This window comes from Schistocerca americana, chromosome 1 (assembly GCF_021461395.2).
Source record: "Schistocerca americana isolate TAMUIC-IGC-003095 chromosome 1, iqSchAmer2.1, whole genome shotgun sequence".
NCBI lineage: Eukaryota > Metazoa > Arthropoda > Insecta > Orthoptera > Acrididae > Schistocerca > Schistocerca americana.
The window spans coordinates 1,125,244,877-1,125,272,693 of NC_060119.1; the positions used below are offsets into that span (position 1 = coordinate 1,125,244,877).

Sequence of the window (27,817 nt, forward strand, 5' to 3'; positions counted from 1 at the left end):
CGTACTGTTCCACCAGAGACTCTCCAAGAACTCTCAAAGGCTCTGATTGAAGAATGGGAACGTGTACTACAGAGCTACCTCCATAGCTTTATATGGGCATTTGGGGCATACAATGTAAGTTATAGTCGGTGATAAACCGCTCACGGAGGGCATACGAGTCATTAAAACTCCCACTGTCCAATAAAAAGGAGTTTTAGACATCTTTCAGACATTTCAGTTCTTATTATGTAAATGAGAGAGGATATAATGATGTTTTGCTGTGTATTTAATTTGCGAAGAATAAAGATATAACTTGGTAACATACCCAGTCCTCAATTACTGTTCACTACAGTGTGGCAGACACCCAAAGTCATGTTCCCCCAATTCTTTCGAGCAGTACAGTTGCCCTGTATTAAAAGCTACCTGTATACTTCATTTATGAAGTATTCGTAATTTCAACACAGTGTTAAATAATGTCGACGTCCTACATTTCTCAATGTGACGAGCACTGCACAAATACGTTTTATACATTTTAATGGAACGTTGACAGATTGGATGATTTATCACCAAAGATTATGTCATATGAGATACAGGAACAGTGATCATACCATGAAAAGCGATCATACCATGAAACAAAGATTCCAATGGATGTAAATTTGTGGAACAGCTTTCATGTTCTTTTGTGGCTGCTTTCGGTTGTTCCATGAGAATCATATGTTACTGCTAACGAAACAGGAATGTACCTGACATAATGCAGATATTGACACGCAACGAGATTCACGTGTAAAAACGAGGGAGGAATGCATGTCGTCACCTTTAGCTCTTGTAAATGTCAACGACACATCTTACCTTTACAGGGCAATGTGAATCGAAACCAATTTAGTGGGAATCTGTCCCGAATGGGTAATAATAGTGACTTAAAACTATATTTTAAACTTACTGTCGATGAAAAGCAAAGGAAACAGACGAGAATCGTAATACCGACCCACTTGCTTAACTGTCCGCCCCTGGTAGCTGAGTGTTCAGCGCGACATAATGTCAGTCCTAAGGGTCCGGGTTCGATTCCCGGCTGGGTCGGAGATTTTCTCCGCCCAGGGACTGGGTGTTGTGTTGTCCTAATCATCATCATGTCATCCCTACCGACGCGCATGTCGCCGAAGTGGCGTCAAACCGAAAGACTTGCATCCGGCGAACGGTCTACCCGACGGGAGGCCCTAGTCACACGACATCTTATCTTAGTTGCTTAACTTTAACTAATTATTATTAGGCATATTCGTAAATATGCGTGCGTATCATCGTAAAGTAATTATTGCAAATACCCGCGAATATTCACAGGCCCAGTAGTACCCGTCTTGTTTGACCATAGCGGCCAGTGTTGCCTACTTCATAAAAGGAAGAACTTTCAAACCAAGTGAAAACTCTAAAAACACACCTGATCGATGTCAAGAGTGACAATGGCAGTATCAGTGGGCCAAAAAGGAGCATAATGAACAATCTGTGGGAAATCAATTCGTCATCCTGTGACATTTCAGGTGTACCGGGTAAGTCTTACCGGTAGCGAAGCATGTGTGAAATCAGTAGCTTTATATGCACTGATTTGATACTGGACCACTCGGTGTGACCAAGTACAGGTTTACCTAAACCTATATAAAGTTTACTAGCCGCACATATTTGTTCGCAGTGTTGACCAAAATCCAGAGCAGTAAAGCGAACGTCGACCATTCTGCATGGATGGTTAGATTCCATCAACTGCGGACTGGGATGGCTATAAGCGTTCTCGAAGCCAAAAATGTTTCTCACTGCAAATGGCATGTGAACACCACTGATGATGTTGCTTGGTTTTGTGGGGCGCTGAACTGCGCGGTTATCAGCGCCCATACAAATTCCCAACCTTCGCTCAGCTCAATCTCGCCACTTTCATGAATGATGATGAAATGATGAGGACAACACAAACACCCAGTCATCTCGAGGCAGGTGAATATCCCTGACCCCGCTGGATATCAAACCCCGTGAACACCACTGTTGATATACTGAGTGGCAAGATACAGCGATAAGGCACGTTAGAACCTGTTTTACGGTGATAGCTGGCAGCTACCATGTTGACGGACTTTGGCCATATGCAGTGCTGAGGGGCGTATTAGACACCAGATGTGTGATTATTTGGAGAGTCACATAGCATACAAAATACACACATCAAAAAAAGTTTTGCATCACCCCGGTTGACTGTGGATATTTTACCACAGAAACAGTCCCTTTGACTGTTCAGAGATGTCACTAAGCCCACCCAAAGATGTAAACAACCATGCATGAGCAACACTTATTAGACGGAGGGGGTCCGACAGCCGATCAGTTCCAGTCATTCCACCAGGAAGGAGGTATAAGGCTCGTGTTGTCTGTAGTTCAACCATGCCTAGACGGTCAATAGCGCGAATCGATCGCGTCCACGTTGTTACTTGGTGCCATGAAGGGCTCTCAACAAGGGAAGTGTCCAGGCGTCTCGGAGTGAAACAAAGTGATGTTGTTCGGACATGGAGGAAATACAGAGAGACAGGAACAGTCGATGACATGCGTCGCTCAGGCCGCCCAAGGGCCACTACTGCAGTGGATGACCGCTGCCTACGGATTATGGCTCGAAGGAACCCTGACAGCAACGGCACCATGTTGAATAATGCTTTTCGTGCATCCTCTGTATGTCGCCTTACGACTCAAACTGTGCGCATTTGGCTGCATGATGCGCAACTTCACTCCTGACGTCCATGGCGAAGTCCATCTTTGCAACCACGATCCCATGCAGCACGGTAGGGATGGGCCCAAAAACATGCCGAATGGACCGCTCAGGATTGGCATCACGTTCGCTTCACCGATGAGTGCCGCTTATGCCGTCAACCAGACAATCGTTGGAAACGTGTCTGGAGGCAACCCGGTCAGGCTGAATGCGGTAGACGCACTGTCCAGCGAGTGCAGCGAGGTGGAGGTTCTCTGCTGTTTTGAGGTGCCATTATGTGAGGCTGACGTACGCCGCTGGTGGTCATGGAAGGCGCCGTAACGGCTGTACGATACGTGAATGCCATCCTCCGACCGTCAGTGCAAGCATATAGGCAGCATATTGACGAGACATTCGTCTTCACGGACGACGATTTGCGCCCCCATTGTGCACATCTTGTAAATGACTTCCTTCAGGATAACGACATCGCTCGACTAGAATGGCCAGCATGTTCTCCAGACATGAACCCTATCGAAAATGCCTGGGATAGATTGATGCCTGGGATTGATTGAAACGGGGCTTTTAATGGACGACGTGACCCACCAACCACTGAGGGATCTACGCCGAATCGCCGTTGACGAGTGGGACAATCTGAACCAACAGTGCCTTGATGAACTTTTGGATAGTATGCCACGACGAATACACGCACTCATCAATGCAAGAGAACGTGCTACTGGGTATTAGTGGTACTGGTGTGTACAGAAATCTGGACCACCACCTCTGAAGGTGTCGCTGTATGGTGGTACAGCATGCAGTGTGTGGTTTTGGTGAGCAATAAAAAGGGCGGAAATGATGTTTATATTGATCTCTATGCCAATTTTTTGCACAGGTTTCGAAACTCTTGGAGCTGAGGTGATGCAAAACTTTTTTTGATGTGTTTATGATGTTGACTCACACAGATTAACGGCAGTACAGACAGCAACCACTTTTATGAGGAGTTTCAGAGCCAGTGGTACTGAGCTTCCTATCTATTCCACTTGTTGTACTTTAGAACGGCAATACTCAGTCACATTTGGCAAGGAATATACAACATTCCTATGAAGAAAGATGGGTACCACTAGCTCCCTGAGCTTCATATTGGCTTATAATGGCAGTCAGAAAACAGGTTTGCGATATGATTGTTCTACAACTCGTTTGTCACGATATTTCAGCAATCACCATTTAAGTTTCATGGGCTCTAATAAAACCGCATGCCGGGAACAAATCCAGGGACAAATCCGTATCATCTTTAATTTAGTGTCACGACGTTCAGAGTCACCTGACGCCTTCACTCGATAGTGAATGCTCGTAGTCATATGTAGTGTGTACCATTGATTTCTTAAGAGCAATGCTGCTGAGCTAAACACAAAAACTACCACCAGGTAATATAGCAAAGCCTCCGCAACTCGTAATAACTGAACTATTAAATTTTAGGGATTGTTTTTGTTATACTCAGTTATTTAAAGCATAATGCACAATTCCGTAATTACCGTCACTTGAATATTGTCATGAATCTAATATGCGCTGTATAAAGGGTATTTCAGTGCATTTACCTTAGTTTTTGTAATGATTTCACAGATATTTTCCAATTAAAGTCACTTCCAAAGTATCAGAGAACATTACAATCGATGTGTGTGTGCCAGCCGGACTGGCCGTGCGGTTCTAGGCGCTACAGTCTGGAACCGAGCGACCGCTACAATCGCAGGTTCGAATCCTGCCTCGGGCATAGATGTGTGTGATGTCTAGGCGACTGATGACCTCAGAAGTTAAGTCGCATAGTGCTCAGAGCCATTTGAGCCAATTTGATCTGTGTGTGTTTCATTCCCAGTGAGGTACACAAATTTAATCTGTCATATGGCTAAGAATCAGTGTATGCTGTGTTAGTGAAGAACCGGTAAACTCCCAATTCTTTAAAAAATCGAACTCCAATGTATAAAATAGCTTCAAACGTCTGATTGCTTTACAAATCATTCAGCGTGTTAAATATTTGACTTCAATCATGTAAGCGAGAAAAATTTAGGAAAGGCTTGAAATTATGTGTGAAGTTTGTTGGAAGTCGATAGGTTATTTGTTCATGAGACCCAGAAAATATTAGATACAGGCTCCCAGGTAGACGCTATTTTTCTTGACTTCCGGAAGGCGTTCGATACAGTTCCGCACTGTCGCCTGTTAAACAAAATAAGAGCCTACGGGATATCAGACCAGCTGTGTGGCTGGATTGAAGAGTTTTTAGCAAACAGAACACAGCATGTTGTTATCAATGGAGAGACGTCTACAGACGTTAAAGTAACCTCTGGCGTGCCACAGGGGAGTGTTATGGGACCATTGCTTTTCACAATATATATAAATGACCTAGTAGATAGTGTCGGAAGTTCCATGCGGCTTTTCGCGGATGATGCTGTAGTATACAGAGAAGTTGCAGCATTAGAAAATTGTAGCGAAATGCAGGAAGATCTGCAGCGGATAGGCACTTGGTGCAGGGAGTGGCAACTGACCCTTAACATAGACAAATGTAATGTATTGCGAATACATAGAAAGAAGGATCCTTTATTGTATGATTATATGATAGCGGAACAAACACTGGTAGCAGTTACTTCTGTAAAATATCTGGGAGTATGCGTGCGGAACGATTTGAAGTGGAATGATCATATAAAATTAATTGTTGGTAAGGCGGGTACCAGGTTGAGATTCATTGGGAGAGTGCTTAGAAAATGTAGTCCATCAACAAAGGAGGTGGCTTACAAAACACTCATTCGACCTATACTTGAGTATTGCTCATCAGTGTGGGATCCGTACCAGATCGATCTGACGGAGGAGATAAAGAAGATCCAAAGAAGAGCGGCGCGTTTCGTCACAGGGTTATTTGGTAACCGTGATAGCGTTACGGAGATGTTTAATAAACTCAAGTGGCAGACTCTGCAAGAGAGGCGCTCTGCATCGCGGTGTAGCTTGCTCGCCAGGTTTCGAGAGGGTGCGTTTCTGGATGAGGTATCGAATATATTGCTTCCCCCTACTTATACCTCCCGAGGAGATCACGAATGTAAAATTAGAGAGATTAGAGCGCGCACGGAGGCTTTCAGACAGTCGTTCTTCCCGCGAACCATACGCGACTGGAACAGGAAAGGGAGGTAATGACAGTGGCACGTAAAGTGCCCTCCGCCACACACCGTTGGGTGGCTTGCGGAGTATCAATGTAGATGTAGTTCTCTCATTATGAGACATTGGATGAATACAGTGTGGATAGTTTGCGCTCCTTTTTAAGCAAAACCTAGATTTTCGTCCGTTTCAATGTGGCGTAGAAAGGTATAATTTTGCAGGTACATTCAACTATATAAATATGGATATTGCCTGCAAAATATGTTGCGAATAGAATTAGTAGCAAAGAAGTAATAAATGAAAACGTTATGCCTGAGACTGAAATTTTACTGCGTGCCGTTTTATGGAAAAGTTAGTTTTTCAAGCATCTAAAAGTTTCTGACGTGGTATCTTCTGAACTAAGAGTCACAGAACAATATAATTTTGCAGGTACGCTGCAAACTGTGTTGCAGATACAGTGGGTGGTAAAGAATTAGCAATTTAAAATGTCATGGCTGATGCTCAAGTCTGACTGCACAAACAGCGAAAACATAGTAAGCGATAAACTTTTTCCCTTCCATCTTTTTGTGTGTGGGTGGGGGGGAGGGCGAGAGGGGGGAGGGAATGTCAGAGGGAAAATGTTTCGTAAATGTTTGAAATTATGTGAAAATTTGTTGGAAGTCGCGATGAGCTCTCATTCTTAAATGGTTCAAATGGCTTTGAGCACTATGGGACTTAACTTCTGAGATCATCAGACCCATAGAGCTTAGAACTACTTAAACCTAACTAACCTAAGGACATCACACACATCCATGCCCGAGGCAGGTTCGAACCTGCGACCGTAGCGTCTCATTCTCAAATAACTCAAGATGTAATCGTGTTATTTGCGCAGCGGCAATTAGGCTCCCGCAAGACAAACACACGGTTTATAATCGTAATACTTGTCTTATTGTGTTAAATTTTTAACATACACTACTGGCCATTAAAATTGCTACACCACTAGAATGACGTGCTACAGACGCGAAATTTAACTGACAGGAAGAAGATGCTGTGATATGCAAATGATTAGCTTTTCAGAGCATTCACACAAGGTTGGCGCCGGCTGACATGAGGAAATTTTCAACACATTTCTCATACACAAACAGCACTTGACCGGCGTTATCTGGTGAAACTTTGTTGCAATGCCTCGTGTAAGGAGGAGAAATGCGTATTGTCATGTTTACGACGTTGATGGGGTGGGATTGTAGCCTATCGCGATTGTGGTTTATCGTATCGCGACATTGCCGCTCGCGTCGGTCGACATCCAAGACTGTTAGCAGAATATGGAATCGGTGGGTTCAGGGGGGGGGGGGGGGGGGGTGTAATACGGAACGCCGTGCTGGATCCGAACGACCTCGTATCACTAGCAGTCGAGATGACAGGCATCTTATCCGCATGGCTGTAACGGATTGTGCAGCCACATATCGATACCTGAGGACGTTTGCAAGACAACAACCATCTGCACGAACAGTTCGACGACGTTTGCAGCAACATCGACTATCAGCTCGGAGACCAAGGTTGCGGTTACCTTGACGCTGCATCACAGATAGGAGCGCCTGCGATGGTGTACTCAACGACGAACCTGGGTGCACGAATGACAAAACGTCATTTTTTCAGATGAAACCAGGTTCTGTTTCCTACATCATGATGGTCGCATCGGTGTTTGGCGACATCGCGGTGAACACGCATTGGAAGCGTGTATTCCTCATCGTCGTACTGGCGTATCACCCGGCGTGATGGTATGGGGTGCCATGGGTTACAAGTCTCGGTCACCTGTTGGTCGCATTAACGGCACTTCGAACAGTGGACGTTCCATTTCAGATATGTTACCACCCGTGGCTCTACCCTTCATTCGATCCCTGCGAAACCCCACACTTCAGCAGGATAATGCACGACCGCTTGTTCCGGATACTGTACGGGCCTTTCTGGACACAGAAACTGTTAGACTGCTGCCCTGGTCAGCACATTCTCCAGATCTCATACCATTTGAAAATGTCTGGTCAATGGTGGCCGAGCAACTGGCTCGTCACAATACACCAGGCACTATTCTTGATGAACTGTGGTATCGTGTTGAAGCTGCATGGGCAGCTGTACCTGTACACGCCATCCAAGCTCTGCTTGACTCAACGCCTAGACGTATCAATGCCGTTATTACGGCCAGAGTTGGTTGTTCTGGGTACTGATCTCTCAGATTCTATGCACCCAAATTGCGTGAAAATGTAATCACATGTCAGTTCTAGTATAATATATTCGGCCAATGAATATCCGTTTATCATCTGCATATCTTCCTGGTGTAGCAATTTTAATGGCCAGTAGTGTAACATTATACCTTTTAGCGAATGGATTATGACAGCATTTTAAATTTTTAAATTCACGCAAAAATTGCTCGAAATATTAAAAATCTAAACTCTGTTGCTCCTGGGAACGACTGAATAGACAGCCTGCGCCTAGTATCGGGTTCCGAGACAGCGATTTATAAATGTAGATCTTCCATTGTTTCAAACGAAAATGGTCCAGTTCGTGACATACCTTCAAATGCAGAGTACGAGACTAGTACGTCGGCGTAAGAACCATGGCCCGCGTCCGGGGCGTCGGTAATGATGTTGCTTATGTTCACGCCGAGATCAAGGCCCCGTCCTCTACTTGCCTGCAACCAAAAACAGCTCAGCCAAAATTTATAGCGTAAGCAGGTGATCTGATGATTCTGCAGTATGTAACAGAGAGGATATTGACGCTCAGTCGTTTTTACAACATGTTATTCATTCTTTACATTGAACAAGCAATATAGCAAACCAGAGAGAAATTCGGGAAATGAATTAGAGTATAGAGAGAAGAAACAAAAAATTTAAGGTTGGCCGATGGTACTGCAGTTCTTTTAGAGATGGCAGAGGCGTAGCAAAATCATTTGAATGGAATGGATAGTATCTTGAAAAAGAAGTTATAAGATGAACATCAACAAAAGCAAATCGTAGTGTAACCTCCCCCTCACTTATCGGCCTTAATGACAGTAAAAATTAAACCCCGTGTACCTAATGGAAATTTGGGAAAAGCAATCGTCACCGAAGTTAACCTGTCGGTAAAGAGGGAGGAAAGGGTTACATCTAAATGAAAGGACAAATTCAAATGAAATTGGTGGAAATTAATTTTGAGAAGGGGTAAAGTTAATAAAGTAAGTAAATGTGCGGTCGTTACGTTAACGATTAACTGGCGTTAATTAGATATTTGACATTTGGGGAAAATTACGGTCGCCAGTCCTATGGACGACTACTATAATAACTGAAAATGAAAGATTAATGCACATATAATTAGCACTAAAAGCGTGGTAACTGAAGGTTGACACATGTTGTGTGAAAACTGAATGTTTGTCAGAAGTAATAAATTTCGCTACACTCTGACTTAATTTAGCAAAAGAACTAATAAAACCAGAAAATTAGAAGTTAATTTAGTGACTGAAATTAATAGTGAACTTTGTTTCTGAAGCACTACGAAATTCAGTAAAATATGGTTAGTCTTGCGTTACCTCAACAATCATTTCAAAAGCTACTTGAATCTACGTTATTTAGAAATAAGAGATTTAACTTTGAATTTGAATTAAATGATTCTGAACAATTAACAATAGTAAAATTTAGTACGTACCAAGCTGAGCTGCAGTCACAGGTAAGCTAAAATATGGTAACAAAACTCGCACTCTTAATTTCTACTTGTGTAATATAAATATTGTAGCCAGCTATGAATACTTTAACTGAACTTTGAAATTGTGCAACCGTTTGAAAAGCTGAGGTCTGCCATACAGTTCTAAAACTTGACGTGCTTTTAGTCTTGCTTGTTGGTTGATTGAAGGTTTGCAGTAGTCGATCGAGGAGGTGACGACAGTCACTCACTGTCGGCCGCCGCTGTTGCAGAAGCTGGATGTTGGCGCGCCTCCTTCTCGACACTGTCACCAGGCGAAACGGGCTCTTGATGTGCGCCAGCTAATGCTTCCCGTCCGCGACACCGTGTCAGAAACTATCATAGCAAGTCGAGCGCAATTACATGCTGTCAAACCCCGAGAGCGCGGCAAATCTACATCTACATCCATACTCCGCAAGCCACCTGACGGTGTGTGGCGGAGCGTCACACAATACACCTGCTCCACCGCCCTACTCCAGCCAGACTCTCTCTGCCCGCGCTCCATGTGGCAGAGTTAACACTACCAAAGATCCTAAACACTTTGGTTCTCCACATGACCTATCGATGTAATCGTTCGATAGCATAGTTTCCCCTAGGCCAGACCCAGCGTAAAAATAAATAATATTTACAAAACAAACCAATCATATATATAACAATTACAATACACAAAGACACAGAAATGTCATATCTTCAGGTAACAAAACAAGGAAAAAAATTTATAGTACAACAGATGGAAATAGGAGGATATGCATTTCCAGCGTTACAGTCGGTAATGGAATGTTGTTGAATTAAATGAGGTGATGATGAGAGAATTACATGCTGAAGGCTCTGTGTGTAGATCGAATAACTAATGAATTACATAGGGGAAAAATAGATGTATGACACAACTGGTCTAAAGCAAGGATTAATTCGACAGAACACTTTCTTTGTTATCAAGGAGTAGTTCATTTGGTAATGGAGGGAACTCTGTGGGGAAAAACTGTTACAGAGAAACCGTGGTTTGACTACAGGAAACACTTTGAAATGGATGTAGATTACAAAATGGTTCAAATAAACGGCTCTGACCACTATGGGACTTGACATCTGTGGTCACCAGTCCCCTAGATCTTAGAACTACTTAAACCTAACTAACCTAAGGACATCACACACATCCATGCCCAAGGCAGGATTCGAACCTGTGACCGCAGCGGTCACACGGTTCCAGACTGAAGCGCCTAGAATCGCACGGCCACACCGGCCGGCTGTAGATTGCAGTAACAGTACAGAGTTGAAGCGATTTTCTCAGGACGGACTAGCGTGACAGCTGCATCAAGATCACAACAACAACACCAATAACACAGAAAAATTTTTTCCAACATCTCACTCCGAGAAATCTGTCGTTACAGATGAATGCGCCAATACCAAGTCGACCTTCATTTATTACTTCGTATGATCAAAGGCTAATAAGTTTTCTTGAATCTTTATTCTTGATCTAAATAAGGGCTAGTGCTGACATCCCCTATGTAAAGTTCTCTGCCTCGTGGTGACTGGGTGTTGTGTGATGTCCTTAGGTTATTTAGGTTTAAGTAGTTCTAAGTTCTAGGGAACTGATGACCATAGATGTTAAGTCCCACAGCGCTCAGAGCCATTTGAACCATTTGCACCCTTTGTAAAGACAGAAGCCTAGGTGGATGGGCTGTCTGCCGTGAAGCGAGCCCCTAGCCCAGTGTTGCGCCTGGCCGTCCACCTGCCACTACTTTCTCCTGATGCTTACCATAACCAGGAGCATTTCAACATGCAGGCACAACAAAAAGTCCACTATGCCGAGTATAAATATTGGTCATTAGGCCAGGTTCGTCATCGGTCACTGCCGCCAGGGCGTCATCCTGACTTGACCACCTGCTAGGGGTGCAACCGCAGCCTGATGGAACAACCGGAATGAGGACCACCCAGCCACCAAACCAATGGGCGACTGCCAGCCACGGTCTGCCAGCTGCCGGTCTGGGGTTTGTTCCCTGGATGTCTGCACTCGTCAGTTGCCACGGCTGTGCGGGCGGCTGCATCAGCTCTGAAGTTGCTCACCCACAACTGGGACCACTGACTACACAAGGTCGTCTCAGAACTGAGCCTAACAGTAGATAGCATCATACGACAATGCTTCACGCTGCCGATCTTTAGGTAATGTCCACCTTCTAAGCACCGTCACGTGAGAGCTTGGGCTTGTAATACACTACTAGCCATTAAAATTGCTACACCACGAAGATGGCGTACTACAGACGCGAAATTTGACCGACAAGAAGAAAATGCTGGGATTTGTTTATGATTAGCTTTTCAGAGCATTCACACAAGGGTGGCGCCGGTGGCGACACATACAACGTGCTGACATGAGGAAAGTTTCCAACCGATTTCTCATACACAAACAGCACTTGACCGGCGTTGCCTGGTGAAACGTTGTTGTGATGCCTCGTAAGGAGGAGAAATGCACACCATCACGTTTCCGACTTTGATAAAGATCGGATTGTAGCCTATCGCGATTGCGGTTTATCGTATCGCGACATTGCTGCTCGCGTTGGTCGAGATCCAATGACTGTTAGCAGAATATGGAACCGGTGGGTTAATGGGGGTAATACGGAATGCCGTACTGGATCCCAACGGCCTCGTTTCGCTAGCAGTCGAGATGACAGGCATCTTATCCTCATTGCTGTAAGTGATCGTGCAGCCACGTCTCGACTCGATCCTTGAGTCAACACATGGGGACGTTTGCAAGACAACAACTATCTACACGAACAGTTCGACGACGTTTGCAGTAGCATGGACTATCACCCGGTGTGATGGTATGGGGTGCCATTGGTTACACGTCTCGGTCACCTCTTGTTCGCATTGACGGTACTTTGAACAGTGGACGTTAAATTTCCGATGTGTTACGACTCGTGGCTCTACCTTTCATTCGATCCCTGTGAAACTGTACATTTCAGCATGATAATGCACGCTCGCATGTTGCAGGTCCTGTACGGGCCTTTCTGGATACAGAAAATGTTCGACTGCTGTCCTGGCCAGCACATTCTCCAGATCTCACACCAATTGAAGATGTCTGGTCAGGGGTGGCCGAGCAACTGGCTCGTCACAATACGCCAGTCACTACTCTTGATGAACTGTGCTATCGTGTTGAAGCTGCATGGGCAGCTGTGCCTGTACACGCCATCCAAGCTCTGTTTGACTCAATGCCCAGGCGTATCAAGGCCGTTATTACGGCCAGAGGTGGTTGTTCTGGGTACTGATTTCTCAGGATCTATGCACCCAAACTGCGTGAAGATGTAATCACATGTCATTTCTAGTACAATATGTTTGTCCAATGAATACATATGTGCAGCTTCTCACTCATTCTGATCCGCCACTCTCCACCCTCAGTGATGTCAGAAATATTGATGGAGACGGAAATAGTGATTCGACATTTGCAGCATCGAGGAGCAACGATGGCAAGAGCAATGGAAGGTAACAAGTAAGTTACTAACTCTAGTTTTCTGTTTGTGCTTGCATGGTGGTTACCCTTCCCCTCCTTTGGGTATTGTTCATTTGTGCTTTTGGTAGTAACAGACAGTAATCAAAATGGCGCCAGAGTGAAAGGTTTCAACGATCAAGATCCGTACCCAAAGACTGGAAAGCTGCACAGGTCACACCAATATTCAAGGAAGGTAGTAGGAGTAATCCACTAAATTACAGGCCCGTATCGTTAACGTCGATATGCAGCAGGATTTTAGAACATATATTGTGTTCGAACATTATTAATTACCTCGAAGGAAACGGTCTATTGACACACAGTCAACATTGGTTTAGAAAACATCGTTCTTGTGAAACACAACTAGCTCTTTATTCTCATGAAGTGCTGAGTGCTATTGACAAGGGATTTCAGATCGATTCCGTATTCCTGGATTACGGGAAGGGTTTTGACACTGTACCACACAAGCGGATCGTAGTAAACGTGCTTATGGAATATCGTCTCAGTTATGTGACTGGATTTGCGATTTCCTGTCAGAGAGGTCACAGTTCGTAGTAATTGACGAAAAGTCATCGAGTAAAACAGAAGTGATTTCTGGCGTTCCCCAAGGTATCGTTGTAGGCCCTTTGCTGTTCCTTATCTATATAAACGATTTGGGAGACAATCTGAGTAGCCGTATCCGGTTGGTTACAGATGACGCTGTCGTTTATTGCCTAATACAGTCATCAGAAGATCAAAACAAACTGCAAAACGAGTTAGAAAAAATATCTGAATGGTGCGAAAAGTGGCAGTTGACCCTAAATAACGAAAACTATGAGGTCACCCACAGGAGTACTAAAAGTAACTCGTTAAACTTCGGTTACACGATAAATCAGTCTAATCTAAAAGCCTTAAATTCAACTAAATACCTAGATATTACAATTACGAACAACTTAAACTGGAAGGAACACATAGAAAATGTTGTGGGGAAGGCTAACCAAAGACTGCGCCGGCCCGGGTGGTCGAGCGGTTCTAGGCGCTACAATCTGGAACCGCGCGACTGCTACGGTCGCAGGTTCGAATCCTGCCTCGGGCATGGGTGTGTGTGATGTCATTAGGTTAGTTAGGTTTAAGTAGTTCTAAGTTCTAGGGGACTGACGACCTCAGAAGTTAAGTCCCATAGTGCTCAGAGCCATTTGAACCATTTAACCAAAGGCTGCGTTTTGTTGGCAGGACACTTAGAAAATGTAACAGACCTACTAAGGAGACTGCCTACACTACGCTTGTCCGTCCTCTTTTAGAATGCTGCTGCGCGGTGTGGGATCCTTACCAGGTAGGAGTGACGGAGTACATCGTAAAAGTTCAAAGAATGGCAGCACGTTTTGTATTATCACGAAATATGAGAGAAAGTGTCACAGAAAATGTGGTGTCACCGCCAGACACCACACTTGCTAGGTGGTAGCCTTTAAGTCGGCCGCGGTCCGTTGGTATACGTCGGACCCGCGAGTCGCCACTGTCAGTGACTGTAGACCGAGCGCCGCCACACGGCAGGTCTAGAGAGACTCACTAGCACTCGCCCCAGTTGTACAGCCGACTTTTCTACCGATGGTTCACCGTCTATATACTTTATCATTTGCAGAGACGACAGTTTAGCATAGCCTTCAGCTACGTCATTTGCTACGACCTAGCAAGGCGCCATATTCTTCAAGAATGTATTCTGAACAGATAATATTGTGAATCATGTACCGTCAAGAGCGACGCTCATCATTAATGGATTAAAGTTAAGTATCAAACTAATTACGTCCACTTTCTGAATTCTAATTCCTTGTCATGTTCCAGACCTCACGTCAGTATAGTCCTTCCCTCCTCACCCCAGCCTGCGCGAGCTATAACACGTGCATTTCGGCCTCCACTAGTAACACGTACTGGCTCTTCTGCCAATACAACAGAAATGATACAGGGTTTGGGCTGGAAATCATTAAAAGATAGGCGTTTTTCGTTGCGACAAAACCTTCTCCCGAAATTCCAGTCACCAGATTTCTCCTCAGAATGCGAAAATATTTTGCTGACACCGACCTACATAGGGCGGATCGATCACCACGACAAAATAAGGAAATCAGTGCTCGTACGGAAAGATACAGGTGTTCTTTCTTTCCGCGCGCTATACGAGATTGGAATATAGAGAATTGTGAAGGTGGTTCGATGAAGCCTCTGCCAGGCACTTAAATGTGATTTGCAGAGTATCCATGTAGATGTAGATATAGATCTGTATCAGGTTGCTCAAATGCAAGCTGATAATTAAGAGTTACATAAAGAACTTGGAAGTCTTGAGGAGAACAGAAGGGAACAGTCTGCATATGACATGCCCCCTCCCCCCCCCCCCCCCCCCCCCCCCCCTCCTGCGCTGTTCTGGAGACCAGTGCCGCTTATTAAGGAACGCCTTTTTCGCTTAGCTCAGAGGAAGATATTTTTACTTTCATAGACAACTTATCGACAGCTGAAGAATTGGTATAGGGGGCAGGTGGTTTGGAATGAAGAACAGCAGCTAAGTATGACTCGATTAAAGCTGTCAGGGGTTGCGAGGTCGCATGTAATGGACCGCTAAAAAGTTGCTATACAACTTCTAGGAGCAGTTGGTGGAACGGTGCAGAAGTTTTATAGCGAACTCTTTACTGGTACAGTGCAGAAAGACGGAGAGTCTGTAGACCTGTAGACTTTTTTTCGATGAAATCAGGAAACTGAAAGTCAACACGCAACATCACCAACAGGCTCATTCAAAAGGAAGCAGAACAGAGGAGGTTAGACAGTTTTTTGTGGAATTTTTAAGCCGAAATTTCACATAAGGCACGAGTGGAGCTCCTACAGATCTTGAATGAAGGAGTAACAACTGCAGAGTGTCAGCGGAGACTAATACAGTGACCAGGAAAATTAAAGGAACGTGGTCTTTATAGCGGAAAAGGTCTGCTTTCATTGTGGTGAAGTTGTTCACAGTTGGCGAAATCGCAGAAAACCTCAGTGCGGTAAATGTTAGAAAGCTGGTCAGTCAGCATGACCGAGAATGTTTGCTTAGGTTTCCACAAGCTCAAGGAAGATGGTCTCTGGACAGAGCCCATGTCCTCGCATTAAGCTGAAACGGGAACGGTGCGGCCACTGTGCAGTGTTCTCAGTAATTGGGAATACAGGGTATCTGAGTGCTGGATCAATGGCAGACTATTTCTTAATCAGGTTTGCAGGAACAAGGCCACGTAAATTTTTACTGGATACGGGATCAAATAGCAAGGCAAGGTGTACCTAATATGAGAAACGTGATCCGCCTCATTGGGGATTGAGTGGAAGAGGTACGGGTAGTATTCATTAGCTTACTTCGGCGCGGATGACTTCCGGGATTGAATGGAACTACTTCCTCGTATTGGCATACTTGGACTGGATTTCACAGGAAAGCATTAGGCCGAAGTCGTTTTGGAACAGCTTACATTATAGCTAGGTGGAACATCATTTTGTGTAGATTTTACTACCAGAAAAACGGTAATGACACCTGGTATGTCCCAAATGTTGGTAAAAGCCATGTTAACTAGACGCAAAGTCCCGTACACTCGACGCGAAGTATGTAACACCGAAAGGTACACGGAAGTTAGTGTGGGTGGATGTGGAGCGTATTTAACAGTAAATACGTTATGTGTAGACTTAGAGAAAGCTTTCGACAATGCTGACTGGAATACTCTCTTTCAAATTCTGAAGGTGGCAGGGGTAAAATACAGGGAGTGAAAGGCTACTTACAGTTTGTACAGAAACCAGATGGCAGTTATAAGAGTCGATGGGCAAGAAAGGGAAGCAGTGGTTGGGAAGGGAGTGAGACAGGGTTGTAGCCTGTCCCCGATGTTATTCAATATGTATATTGAGCAAGCAGTAAAGGAAACAAAAGAAAAATTCGGAGTAGGTATTAAAGTCCATGGGGAAGAAATAAAAACGTTGAGATACGCCGATGACATTGTAATTCTGTCAGAGACAGCAAAGGACTTGGAAGAGCGGTTGAACGGAATGGACAGTGTCTTGAAAGGAGGATACAAGATGAACATCAACAAAAGCAAAACGAGGATAATGGAATGTAGTCGAATTAAGTCGGGGGATGCTGAGGAATTAGATTACGAAATGAGACACTTAAAGTAGTAAAGGAGTTTTGCTATTTGGGGAGAAAAATAACTGATGATGGTCGAAGTAGAGAGGACATAAAAAGTAGACTGGCAATGGCAAGGAAAGCGTTTCTGTAGAAGAGAAATTTGTTAACATCGAGTATAGATTTAAGTGTCAGGAAGTCGTTTCTGAAATTATTTGTATGGAGTGTAGCCATGTATGGAAGTGAAACATGGACGATAAATAGTTTGGACAAGAACAGAATAGAAGCTTTCGAAATGTGGTGCTACAGAAGAATGTTGAAGATTAGATGGGTAGATCACATAACTAATGAGGAGGTATTGAATAGAATTGGGGAGAAGAGGAGTTTGTGGCACAACTTGACAAGAAGAAGGGACCGGTTGGTAGGACATGTTCTGAGGCATCAAGGGATCACAAATTTTGCATTGGAGGGCAGCGTGGAGGGTAAAAATCGTAGAGGGAGACCAAGAGATGAATACACAAGCAGATTCAGAAGGATGTAGGTTGCAGTAAGTACTCGGAGATGAAGAAGCTTGCACAGGATAGAGTAGCATGGAGAGCTGCATCAAACCAGTCTCAGGACTGAAGACAACAACAACAACAACGTTATGTGTAGTTGACGCTTTGTCAGAAAACGAAGAACTGGAAGAAGCACAGTGCTTTGTACGCTATAATTCGTTGTATGTACACGAGAGTGAGGGGACCTACCTAGCGCCAACATATTTTTGGCCTATGGAAGTACAGCCATACAAGATGAAATGATAGCCAGTCTCATGGTATTAAAGTAAGATGAATGAGACAGAAATTATAGTTTAAAGCGTTCTACGTAGGGTCAGGCTGCTAGTTAAAGCACAATGTTTGGGAAAGTATCATATTAGCAAGCAAAGGATGGGAAGGTAATTGAAGAACTATTGTTGGACTACGAAAAGTTATGCATCACTCATGGACCGTGTAAAAGACACAACATAGGATTTTGTAATTGAAAAAGTGTCATGATGATCTCTCCGTTGGCAAAAGATTTCAGACTAGTCCTTCAATCGGATCTCTGGGATGAGACTGCCAAAGGGGAGTTAATCATGAGAGTAAGATTTAATGAGCAACGAAAGGGTAACGTTCTACGAATTAATCAGAAATTTGAACGTGTTGTGGAAGTTAGATAATCTTAAAAGGGAAATGCTGAAGCTTAGTCTAGATAGGAAGGGATTCAGTCAAATGAAATAGAAAGAAGTCAAGGATCTCAAGTCAGACGAATGTATGAGAATTTCTACAGCAGCAGAAAATAGTATAACCGGAGTTGTATTTATTATGAATAGGAAGATAGGGCACAGAGTAAGTCACTGGGAACAGTTCAGTGACAGGGTTGTTCCCATGACAATCGACAGCAAACCAACATCGTCAACAATAGTTCAGGTGTATATACCGACGACGCGAGCTGAAGATGAAGAGACAAGAAGGTCTATGAGGATACTGAACGGTTAATTTATTACGTAATGGGAGATGAAAATCTAATAGTCATGAGGGACTCAAATGCGGTTGTATGTGAAGGAGGTGAAGAAACGGCTACGGGAGAGTATGGTCTTTGTACTAGGAGTGAATAAGGAGAAAGACTAACCGAGTTTTGCAATAAATTGCAGCTGGTAATAGCGAATACTCTGTTCAATAATGACAAGAAGAAGGCGTATACTTGGAAAAGGCCAGGAGGTACAGGAAGATACATCGTAGTCAGGCACAGATTCCGAAATCCGATATTGGATTGTAAGGGATACCGAGAAGCAGATACAGATTGAGATCGCCATTTAGAAATGACGAAGAGTAGGCTGAAGTTTAATGGACTTGTCAGAAAGTATCAATGCACGAAAAGGTGGGATACGGAAGTACTAGTAATGAAGAGGTACGCTTGGCATTCTTTGAGGATTCTGATATTGTGATAATGATTAGCTCATCAAGTAGATGAGTTGAAGAGGAATGGAGATCTTTAAAAAGAGAAAACACAAAACTTGGAAATAAAAACGTATGTACAAAGAAATAAAATGAAAGAGTTAAGAGACTTTACCAGTCTCATACAAATATGATTTTATGTATATAGACTGAAGTGGCGAGTGAAAATTTGTACCTTGGCCGGAAATCGAACCTGGGTCTCCTGCTTGCTAGGCAGGTGCCTTGGACACTAAGTTAGCTTAATGGCCAACGCACCTTCCTACTAAGCAGGAGACTTGGGTTCGATTCCCGACCTTGGTACAAATCTTCACTTGTCGCTTCAGTCTGTATACATAAAATCATATCTGTATGAGACTAGTGTAGTCTCTGAAATTGAGTAATTTCATTTGTTTACGTACGTGCACCTGGGTTTCAGGCTGGATCGCCCATTTGCCCTCGATGCTGCGGTGTTATTCCAGAACATGGAGAGTCTCGGCAATTATGTTCATGTCTAAGGGTGAATATAAAGTAAACTGGAGCAGCAGTGAAAATTTGGATGGAGGAGGGAGACTTGCCAGTGTAATCCATGAACTGCTGTGCCAAGGTGGCTTAGTGCCTAGCGCACCTGCCTAGTAAGCAGGACACTGGGTTCGATTCCCAAACTTGTACAACTTTTCACTCGCTGCTTCAGTCTATATTCATAAAACAGGTACAAGGAAGGTAACTGCGAAGAAACCATGGGTAACAGAAGAAAAAGTTCAGTTGATCGGCAAGAGAAGGAAGTAGAAAAATGTTCTGGGAAATTCAGGAATACAGAAATACAAGTCATCAAGAAACTGAAAAAGGAATCATAGTCGGAAGGACTGGCTCTCGATACAGAAAACTGAAAGTAACCTTTGGTGAAATTAAAAGCAGGGGCGGTGACATTAAGGGTGCAATGCAATTCCGCTGTTAAATGCGGAGGAGGCAGCGAATAGGTGGAAAGGTTACACTGAAGACCTCTACGAAGGGGAGTACCTGTCCTAGGACGTGGCGCAAGAAGATGGACGATCTAGTATTAGAATCACAATTTGAAAGAGCTTTGGATGACTTAAGATCAAATAAGGCGGAAGGGATAGCCAGCATTTCATCGGAAGTTCTAAAATCATTAGAGAAAGCGCCAACAAACCGACTATTTACGTTGGTGTGTAGAATACATGTGACTGGCAATATATCAACAGACTTCCACAAAAACATCATCAACATGATTCCCAAGATTCCAAGAGCAGACAACTTAAGAACTAATGCATCGAAGTTGCTGATAAGCATAATATACAGTAGAATGAAAAAAGCTGAGGATCTGTTAGATGACTATCAGTTTGGCTTTAGAAAAGGTAAAGGCACTAGAGAGGCAGTTCTTACTTTGTGGCTGACAATGCGAGCAAGACTGAAGGAAAAATCAAGACATGTTCATAGTATTTGTTGACCCACAAAAAAGTTTGACAATGTCAAAGATACAAGATGTTCGAACTTAATGAGAAAAATAGGGGTAACCTATAGGGTAAGACAGGTAAATACAATATGTACAAGAATCAAGAAGGTAGAATAAGACTAAAACTAAGAATGAAATGCTCAGCTTAAAAAGAAAATAAGGTAGGCATGTAGTCTTTTTCCCCCACTATTCAGCCTATACAACGAAGAAGCAACGACGGAAGTAAAAGAAAGGCTCAAGAGTAGGATTAAAATTCAAGGTGAAAGAATTCCCTGATGACATTGCTGTCTTAAATGAAAGAGAAGGAGACTGATAAAAATCTGTCGAATGGAATGAACAGTCTAATGAGTAGAGAATATGGATAGAGAGTAAACCGAAGAAAGACGAAAGTAATGAGAAGTAGCAGAAACTTAATTTCAGGATTGGTGATTACGAAGTAGATGAAGTTAAGAAATTATGCTACATAGGCAGCAAAACAACGCATGATGAATGGAGCAAGGAGGACATAAGAATCAGTTTAACACAGACAAAAAAGGCATTGCTGGCCAAGAGAAGTCTATTAGTATCAAACATAGACCTTAATTTGAGGAAGAAATTTCTTAGAATGCATGTTTGAAGCACAGCATATGGGAAAACTGAAACAGAAGAGAATCGAAGCGTTTGAGATGTGGTGCTACAGGCGATTGTGGAAATCAGTTGGATTGATAAAGTACAGAATGAGGAGGTCCTCCACAGAGTCGGTGAGGGAAGGAATATATGAAAACATTGATAGGAAGAAGGGATAGAATGATAGGACATCTGTTAATAGAAAATAACTTCCATGGTAAGAGATGTACTGCTACAATGTGAAGGTGCGCTATATGACAACCAGAGGAGTCCTGCTAGGAAGTGGCATCCCAGAGTATCACTCCTATTGTCGGGCCATGTGGCAGGTGACAGGTTGGTACCCCATCACTGTCTGGGGCGTCTATAAACACGTCTTTGCTGGCCATCAGGGCACAGTACAAAGCGGGAGTCGTCACAGAAGACAGTTCTACCCCAACTAATGAGATTCCAGCCAGAAGACGTGCCTGAAAACGCTCTGGACAGCAATGGGATGTCAACCTGGTTGTCACCTGCCAAACGGCCTGACAACCAGGGCCGGCCGGGTTGGCCCAGCGGTTCTAGGCGCTTCAGTCTGGAACCGCGCGACCGATACGGTCGCAGGTTCGAATCCTGCCTCGGGCATGGATGTGTGTGATGTCCTTGGGTTAGTTCGATTTAAGTAGTTCTAAGTTCTACGGGACTGATGACCTCAGATGTTAAGTCCCATAGTTCTCAGAGCCATTTGAACCATCTGACAACCAGGAGTGGGGTTTCATTTCTTTTCATACCAGGACCTCTTTGTTTGTCATCTGTAGTACCTTTAGCGCACAGCGGTACGTCGACGATATTCTGCACCCTGTTTTGTTGTTCTTCATGGCAAGCAATACTGCGCTCACATTTCAGCAACATAATGCTCGTCCACATGTGGCAAGAGTTTCTATTGCTTGCCTCCATGCTTGCCAAACATACCATGGCCACCAAGGTCGCCATATCTCTCCTCCACTGAGAACGTTTGGAACATTATGGGCAGGGCCATCTCGGTATTTTGCTGATCTAACGCGCCGACTGGACTGAATTTGGTACGATTGAGAAGGCTGTGTATGTAAGGCTAATTGATCATTTTATATCACAAATGCACAGTTCGGTTTTAGAAATCGTTTAACAACTGAAAATGCTATATTCTCTTTTGTCTGTGAGATACTGGATAGGTTAAACAAAAGGTTTCGGACGCTAGGCATATTTTTTGAGTTAACTAAAGCGTTTTATTCCCTTTATCACAAAATATTGCTCCAGAAGTTGGATCACTACAGAGAACAGGGAGTAGCTCACAATTGGTTCACCTCATGCTTTAAAAACAGACAACAAAAGGTCATTATTCACAGAGTTGAGAATGACTGTGATGTAGGGTCTGAGTGAGCTATGGTCAAATGTGGGGTGCCCCAGGGATCAGTGTTGGGGCCACTCCTGTTCCTTATTTATATAACTGCTATGCCCTCTAGTATTACAGGTAACTCTAAAATATTTCTGTTTGCTGATGACACTAGCTTGGCAGTTCAAATAGTGCAGGTCATGATACAAGTTCATAGACTGTAGAAAATAAAATAATGTCAAATCACAGTAAGACTCACTTTTTACAGTTTCTAACTCACAATTCAACAAAACCCGACGTTTTAATTTCACGGAATGGGCATATGAGTAGTGAAACTGAACAGTTCAAATTTATAGGTGTTCAGATAGATAGTAAACTATCGTGGAAAACCCACGTTCAGGATCTTGATCAACGGCTTAATGCTGCCATTTTTATTATCCGAACGGTATCTGAAGTAAGTGATCGTGCGACACGAAAATTAGTCTACTTTGCTTATTTACATTCGCTTATGTCGTACGGTATTATAGTTTGGGGTAACTCTTCCCATGTTAAAAGGATATTTTTGGCTCAGAAACGGGCGGTTCGGGCAGTAAGTGGTGTAAGTTCGCGAACCTCTTGTCGAGCCCTGTTCACTACTCTGAGTACAAGTATTTTGACTTTGACCTCTCAGTATATATATATTTTACTGTCGTTTTGCCGCGCAGAGTAGCCGAGCGGTTTAGGGAGCCTTGTCACGGTCCGCGCGGCTTACCCCGTCGTAGGTTCGAGTCCTCCCTCGGTCATGGGTGTGTGTGTGTGTTGCCCCTACCGTAAGTTAGTTTTAGTTAGATTAAGTAGTGTGTAAGCTTAGGGACCGATGACCTCAGCAGTCTGGTCCCACAAGATCTTACCACAAATTACTGTCGCTTCTTGTTAACATTATCAGCTTATTCCCAAGAATAAGCAGATTTCACTCAGTTAATACTCGGCAGAAATTCAGCCTGCATTTGGATCGGACTTTCTTAACTCTTGTGCAGAAAGGTGTGCAGTATACTGCTGCATCCATTTTCAGTAAGCTACCACAAGAATTCAAAGGCCCCTATCACACCGAGGTCTGCTGTATAGGTGAATGTAAACTGCGGCTTCAGTATTTTTTATCGTTTCATAGCTTCTGTTACTGTTAATAACTAGACACCAGTGCCTAAGAGCTTTAATTTGTACACTAAAGGTATGTTCTTACCAACAGTTTGTTTATACTCAGGTGTATTCGTGGTCTTTTCTCATTCACTGATCGTTATGTGAAATGCTTAACTTCCAGCACTGAAGATGATCATTATGTGATCGAAAATCGATTTTGCTGTTAATAATCCATCAAAATTACGACCAATGCTGACCTTCCTTCTAACTCTAATTTTATTCAAAAATCTTAGCTGTAATCCACGCGCTTTCAAATCTAAACTGAAGAGTTTCCTCATAGGTCACTCCTTCTATTCTGTTGAGGAGTTCCTAGAAGAATTAAGCTGATTCTTGTGTCATACAGTCGATTGCGTGTACTTAAACCTATGGCTTGACTTTTTTCGGGTTCATAAACTTTTTATTTTTACTTTTTATTACTTTTAAGTTGTAATTTCATATACTGGCACGTTCCATGACCTTGGAGATTTGCTCCTCAATTTGGTTCTACTGAACTTGACGTGTAAATAAATATATCTCTCTCATGACATCGAACTCTATCTGTCAATGCCAAGCCAAATAATCGCTTACGTGAGGGCCAGAGATGGGCCGACTCATTATTGACTAGTTCAATATGTGAAGCCCTTCTATTAAATGATCCATTTCTTTTGAAATCGTAGTCATTTGTTTGTCTGTACATGTACATTGCATCTACCGATTTCCGTTCCATTTGGATAATTCCCTCGTGTTGTACTGTTTCTTTTTCTTTTTCTCTGTGCTTAGAGTGCACATATCTTTAAGATTTTTCGTATGAATCTCAATTTGGCATCCGCTACCCAACTATTTGTTTTTGTTTTTCTGTGATAGTTCCACTTAAGATCGCTGCAGACAGCTACTTCCAGGTATTTTACAGTATCTACCATTCCTAGATATTTGTCACTAATAGTGTAATTATACAGTAGTGGATTTCTTTTCCTAAGTATGCGTGATATGTTACATATATTTACATTCAGGGGCAACTGCCAGTTCTTTCACCATTCGTAAATACGCTGCAGGTCTTTGTGTAGTCTACTGCAGTCTTCCGGAGTTGCTTCCTTCTTAGAGACAACCACATCATCTGCTAATAGCCTCATGGAGCTTCCAAAGCTATGCACTAGATCATTTACAAATTTTGTAAACATTAATGGTCCTGTCATAATTTCTTGCGGTACTCCTGAAAGTACCTTTACATCTCCTGAAATAGTTGCATTAAGAGCGACTTACTGAGTCGTATCTGCAAGGATGTCTGCAGTCATGGATCTGGTTCGATACTTGGTACAGTGTGGCCGAGCGGTTCTAGGCGCTACAGTCTGGAACCGCGCGACCGCTACGGTCGCGGGTTCGAATCCCGCCTCGGGCATGGATGTGTGTGATGTCCTTAGGTTAGTTAGGTTTAAGTAGTTCTAAGTTCTAGGGGACTGATGACCTCAGAAGTTAAGTCCCATAGTGCTCAGAGCCATTTGAACCATTTTTGATACTTGGTAAGTCCGTATTTGTTTCACTAAATGACAGTGTGGGACTATACCAAATGCCTTCCAAAAGTCAAAGACCCGGCATTAACATGAGAGCCTATGTCTAAATTGCTATCATAATAATGACTGAGACGCTCTTGTAGTGTAGGTACTATAACTCGAAGGTGCACCAGAGTACTGGATAATCGCCGTATGATGTCATTTATGGTCAGAAGGTGCCCTCTCCTTTTGAATTATGTAAACCATCCCTTGCGGAAGATATATCAGCAGTGTGTAATTTTGTGTAGAGACTGAGGGACATATGGTTCCAGGTTAAAAGACCAAATACGAAAGCCATAGAGTGGTACGAAGGGGCGTTAAAAATGAAGGCTTAGCTGCCAAAGTACTCGATAGTCAAAATCCCATGCATTCCACAAGAAAAAAAAACAAGTTTGGGGATTACAACTTAGTATTCATCCCACTATGGTACATGGAGGACAGTTCCAACCGTTTAAGCCCACCCTAGGAAACATTTCCTCAGTTACTGGTGGCTTCCTTTACGGTGGGAGTGCAGTGAGGGTGAAGAAGAATAAGACCTGAAAAACAAGCGGCAGCCCCTACAATACTTCCAATTTATCCACACACAATAACATCATGCGGTAATGTTGCAAGATAACTGAATATTTCTTCTTCCTCTGAAGCACAATACATGTATGAATTTTGTCTGTGTTTTTTCTTATCAACTGTGGTTTATGTCTGTATGCATATATAAGTACTAATACTCAAATCATAGGAGGAGTCGCTTTTATTCATGTGACTTACGAATGAGTTTGTGGCGCAGCAAATGTTGGGGCTGGTAGGTGGTTGGGGGTTCTGGGGTTGTAAATATTTATAAACCTTATTGTAATTTATTAATGACAAAATAAATTATAGAAACCAGAATCAATAACACAGAAAATTACTTGCACTCCAGTTTTTCGTACACCACTTGACAAAATCATAAATAAAATATTACTCTACAAAAACAGACAGGGTATCTTACACAGAACACCCTCTTAGTTAGAATCTGATAAACACAACAGATGTTTCCTCACGATAAAACGAGCACACAGAATAAATTAACAAACGTATAACTAATTAAATGTAAACAACAATGATAAAGAAAAAGAGCTGTTATGGTAAAACTCAGGCGGCCGGCGTCTTCATTAATTAAAACTTCCGAGCTGAAATGCCGTGGTCCATATATAAAACTTCTTCTCCTTCCTGACGTTTCGTTGCCTACTGCAGGCAACATCTTCCGAGGTGAGTCGGCGACTGGCTGCTAGGCGCTGGTGGTCCCGCTTATACAGAGCGCTTAGATGGCGCCACCACTCGTCACGTGGTTTCGAGTGGTGGCGCCATCTAAGCACTCAATATAAGCGGGATCACCAGCGCCTAGCAGCCAGTCGCCGACTCACCTCAGAAGATGTTGCCCGCAGTAGGCAACGAAACGTCAGGAAGGAGAAGAAGTTTTATATATGGACCACGCCAATTCAGCCCGGAAGTTTTAATTAATGAATGTCAGGAATCTGTTTTCTAAAATAAACCAAGTACCCATACACAGAAGTCCCCCAAAATCTCAAATTAATTTGTTTGTCCAAATTTACCATTGCAACAGTAGTTTCATGTAATGCAGACAAGTCCCACACATTGCTAGGATATGGGGGCGACAAAAAGAGTTCACTAGGTGCAGAAATAGACATCCTAAACAGAAAACACCGAATTATACACTTGATCAGACAACATTAAAGAACCACAGCCCAAGTGCACAACGGATGTTCCCACTTTAAGACACCTGGATGTGTCTAATTCTCTCTCTCCCTCCCTCCCTAACCCCCCCCCCTCTCTCTCTCTCTCTCTCTCTCTCTCTCTTTGTCTCTCTCTCTTTGTCTGTCTCTGTCTCTGTCTCTGTCTCTCTCTGTCTCTCTCTGTCTCTCTCTCTTCTCTCTGTCTCTCTCTCTTCTCTCTCTCTCTCTCTCTCTCTCTCTTCTCTCTCTCTCTCTCTCTCTCTCTCTCTCTCTCCCTCACTCTGTCCCTCCCAGTGTGTCAGTACAGGAACCCACGACATGCAGAGAATTCAATTGTATACAGCCAGTCCAGTCTTTCTGAGAACCAGAATGCCAGGAATTGTGCGTGCAGCACCAGCGGAGAGGCGCTGTCGAGAGACCGCCACACTTGACGAACTCCCTGGGTGACCAGGCGGCAAGCAAACGCTGGAGACGCACGTCCTAGTGCGCGGATGTTAAACCCGCCGAAATTCATGGCACAAGCGTAGAGGAGACATTTTTCTGACATTAATGAGCCATAGTTGTGTCCGGCTCTTCGAAAAGTGCACCAGGCGGAGTGCTTTTGCTTCGCGTCTAGTGTTTGAGGTGGCACTTTCGGTTTGGCGCGCTGTTTGGATCGCTACCGCCCTCTGGTGGCAGGTGGAGCAAGAAGTGTACGGTAGCGTGACGATCGAGGGGTACGTACTGGGCGGTGACCGAGAGAGGTGGTCGCGCGAGCGGTGCCCTGCTGTTGGGGGTCGTCAACTGCTCGCCACGTGCTTTGGCCGACCTCTTGGCTGTCAGGGGCTAAGTCCGATTTACCCGCGTGTACGTGGCTTACGAAGGTAAGAAGCCGTGGTGCAGGAGATCAGCGCGTGGGACCGTATGTCTTCTTATCGGCCGTTGAAACCACTGGC

At 43.6% G+C, this 27,817-nt stretch overlaps 1 protein-coding gene across 1 annotated transcript in view; it reads right to left on the reverse strand.

Moving 5' to 3' along the window:
* Positions 1-27,817, reverse strand: part of LOC124596990 (caspase-1-like) — a 115,767-nt gene that overhangs the window by 16,108 nt on the left and 71,842 nt on the right. Inside the window, exon 5 of the mRNA XM_047135909.1 lies at positions 8,366-8,483. Coding sequence (XP_046991865.1) covers positions 8,366-8,483 — 118 coding nt within the window. The remainder of the gene's footprint in view (positions 1-8,365; positions 8,484-27,817) is intronic.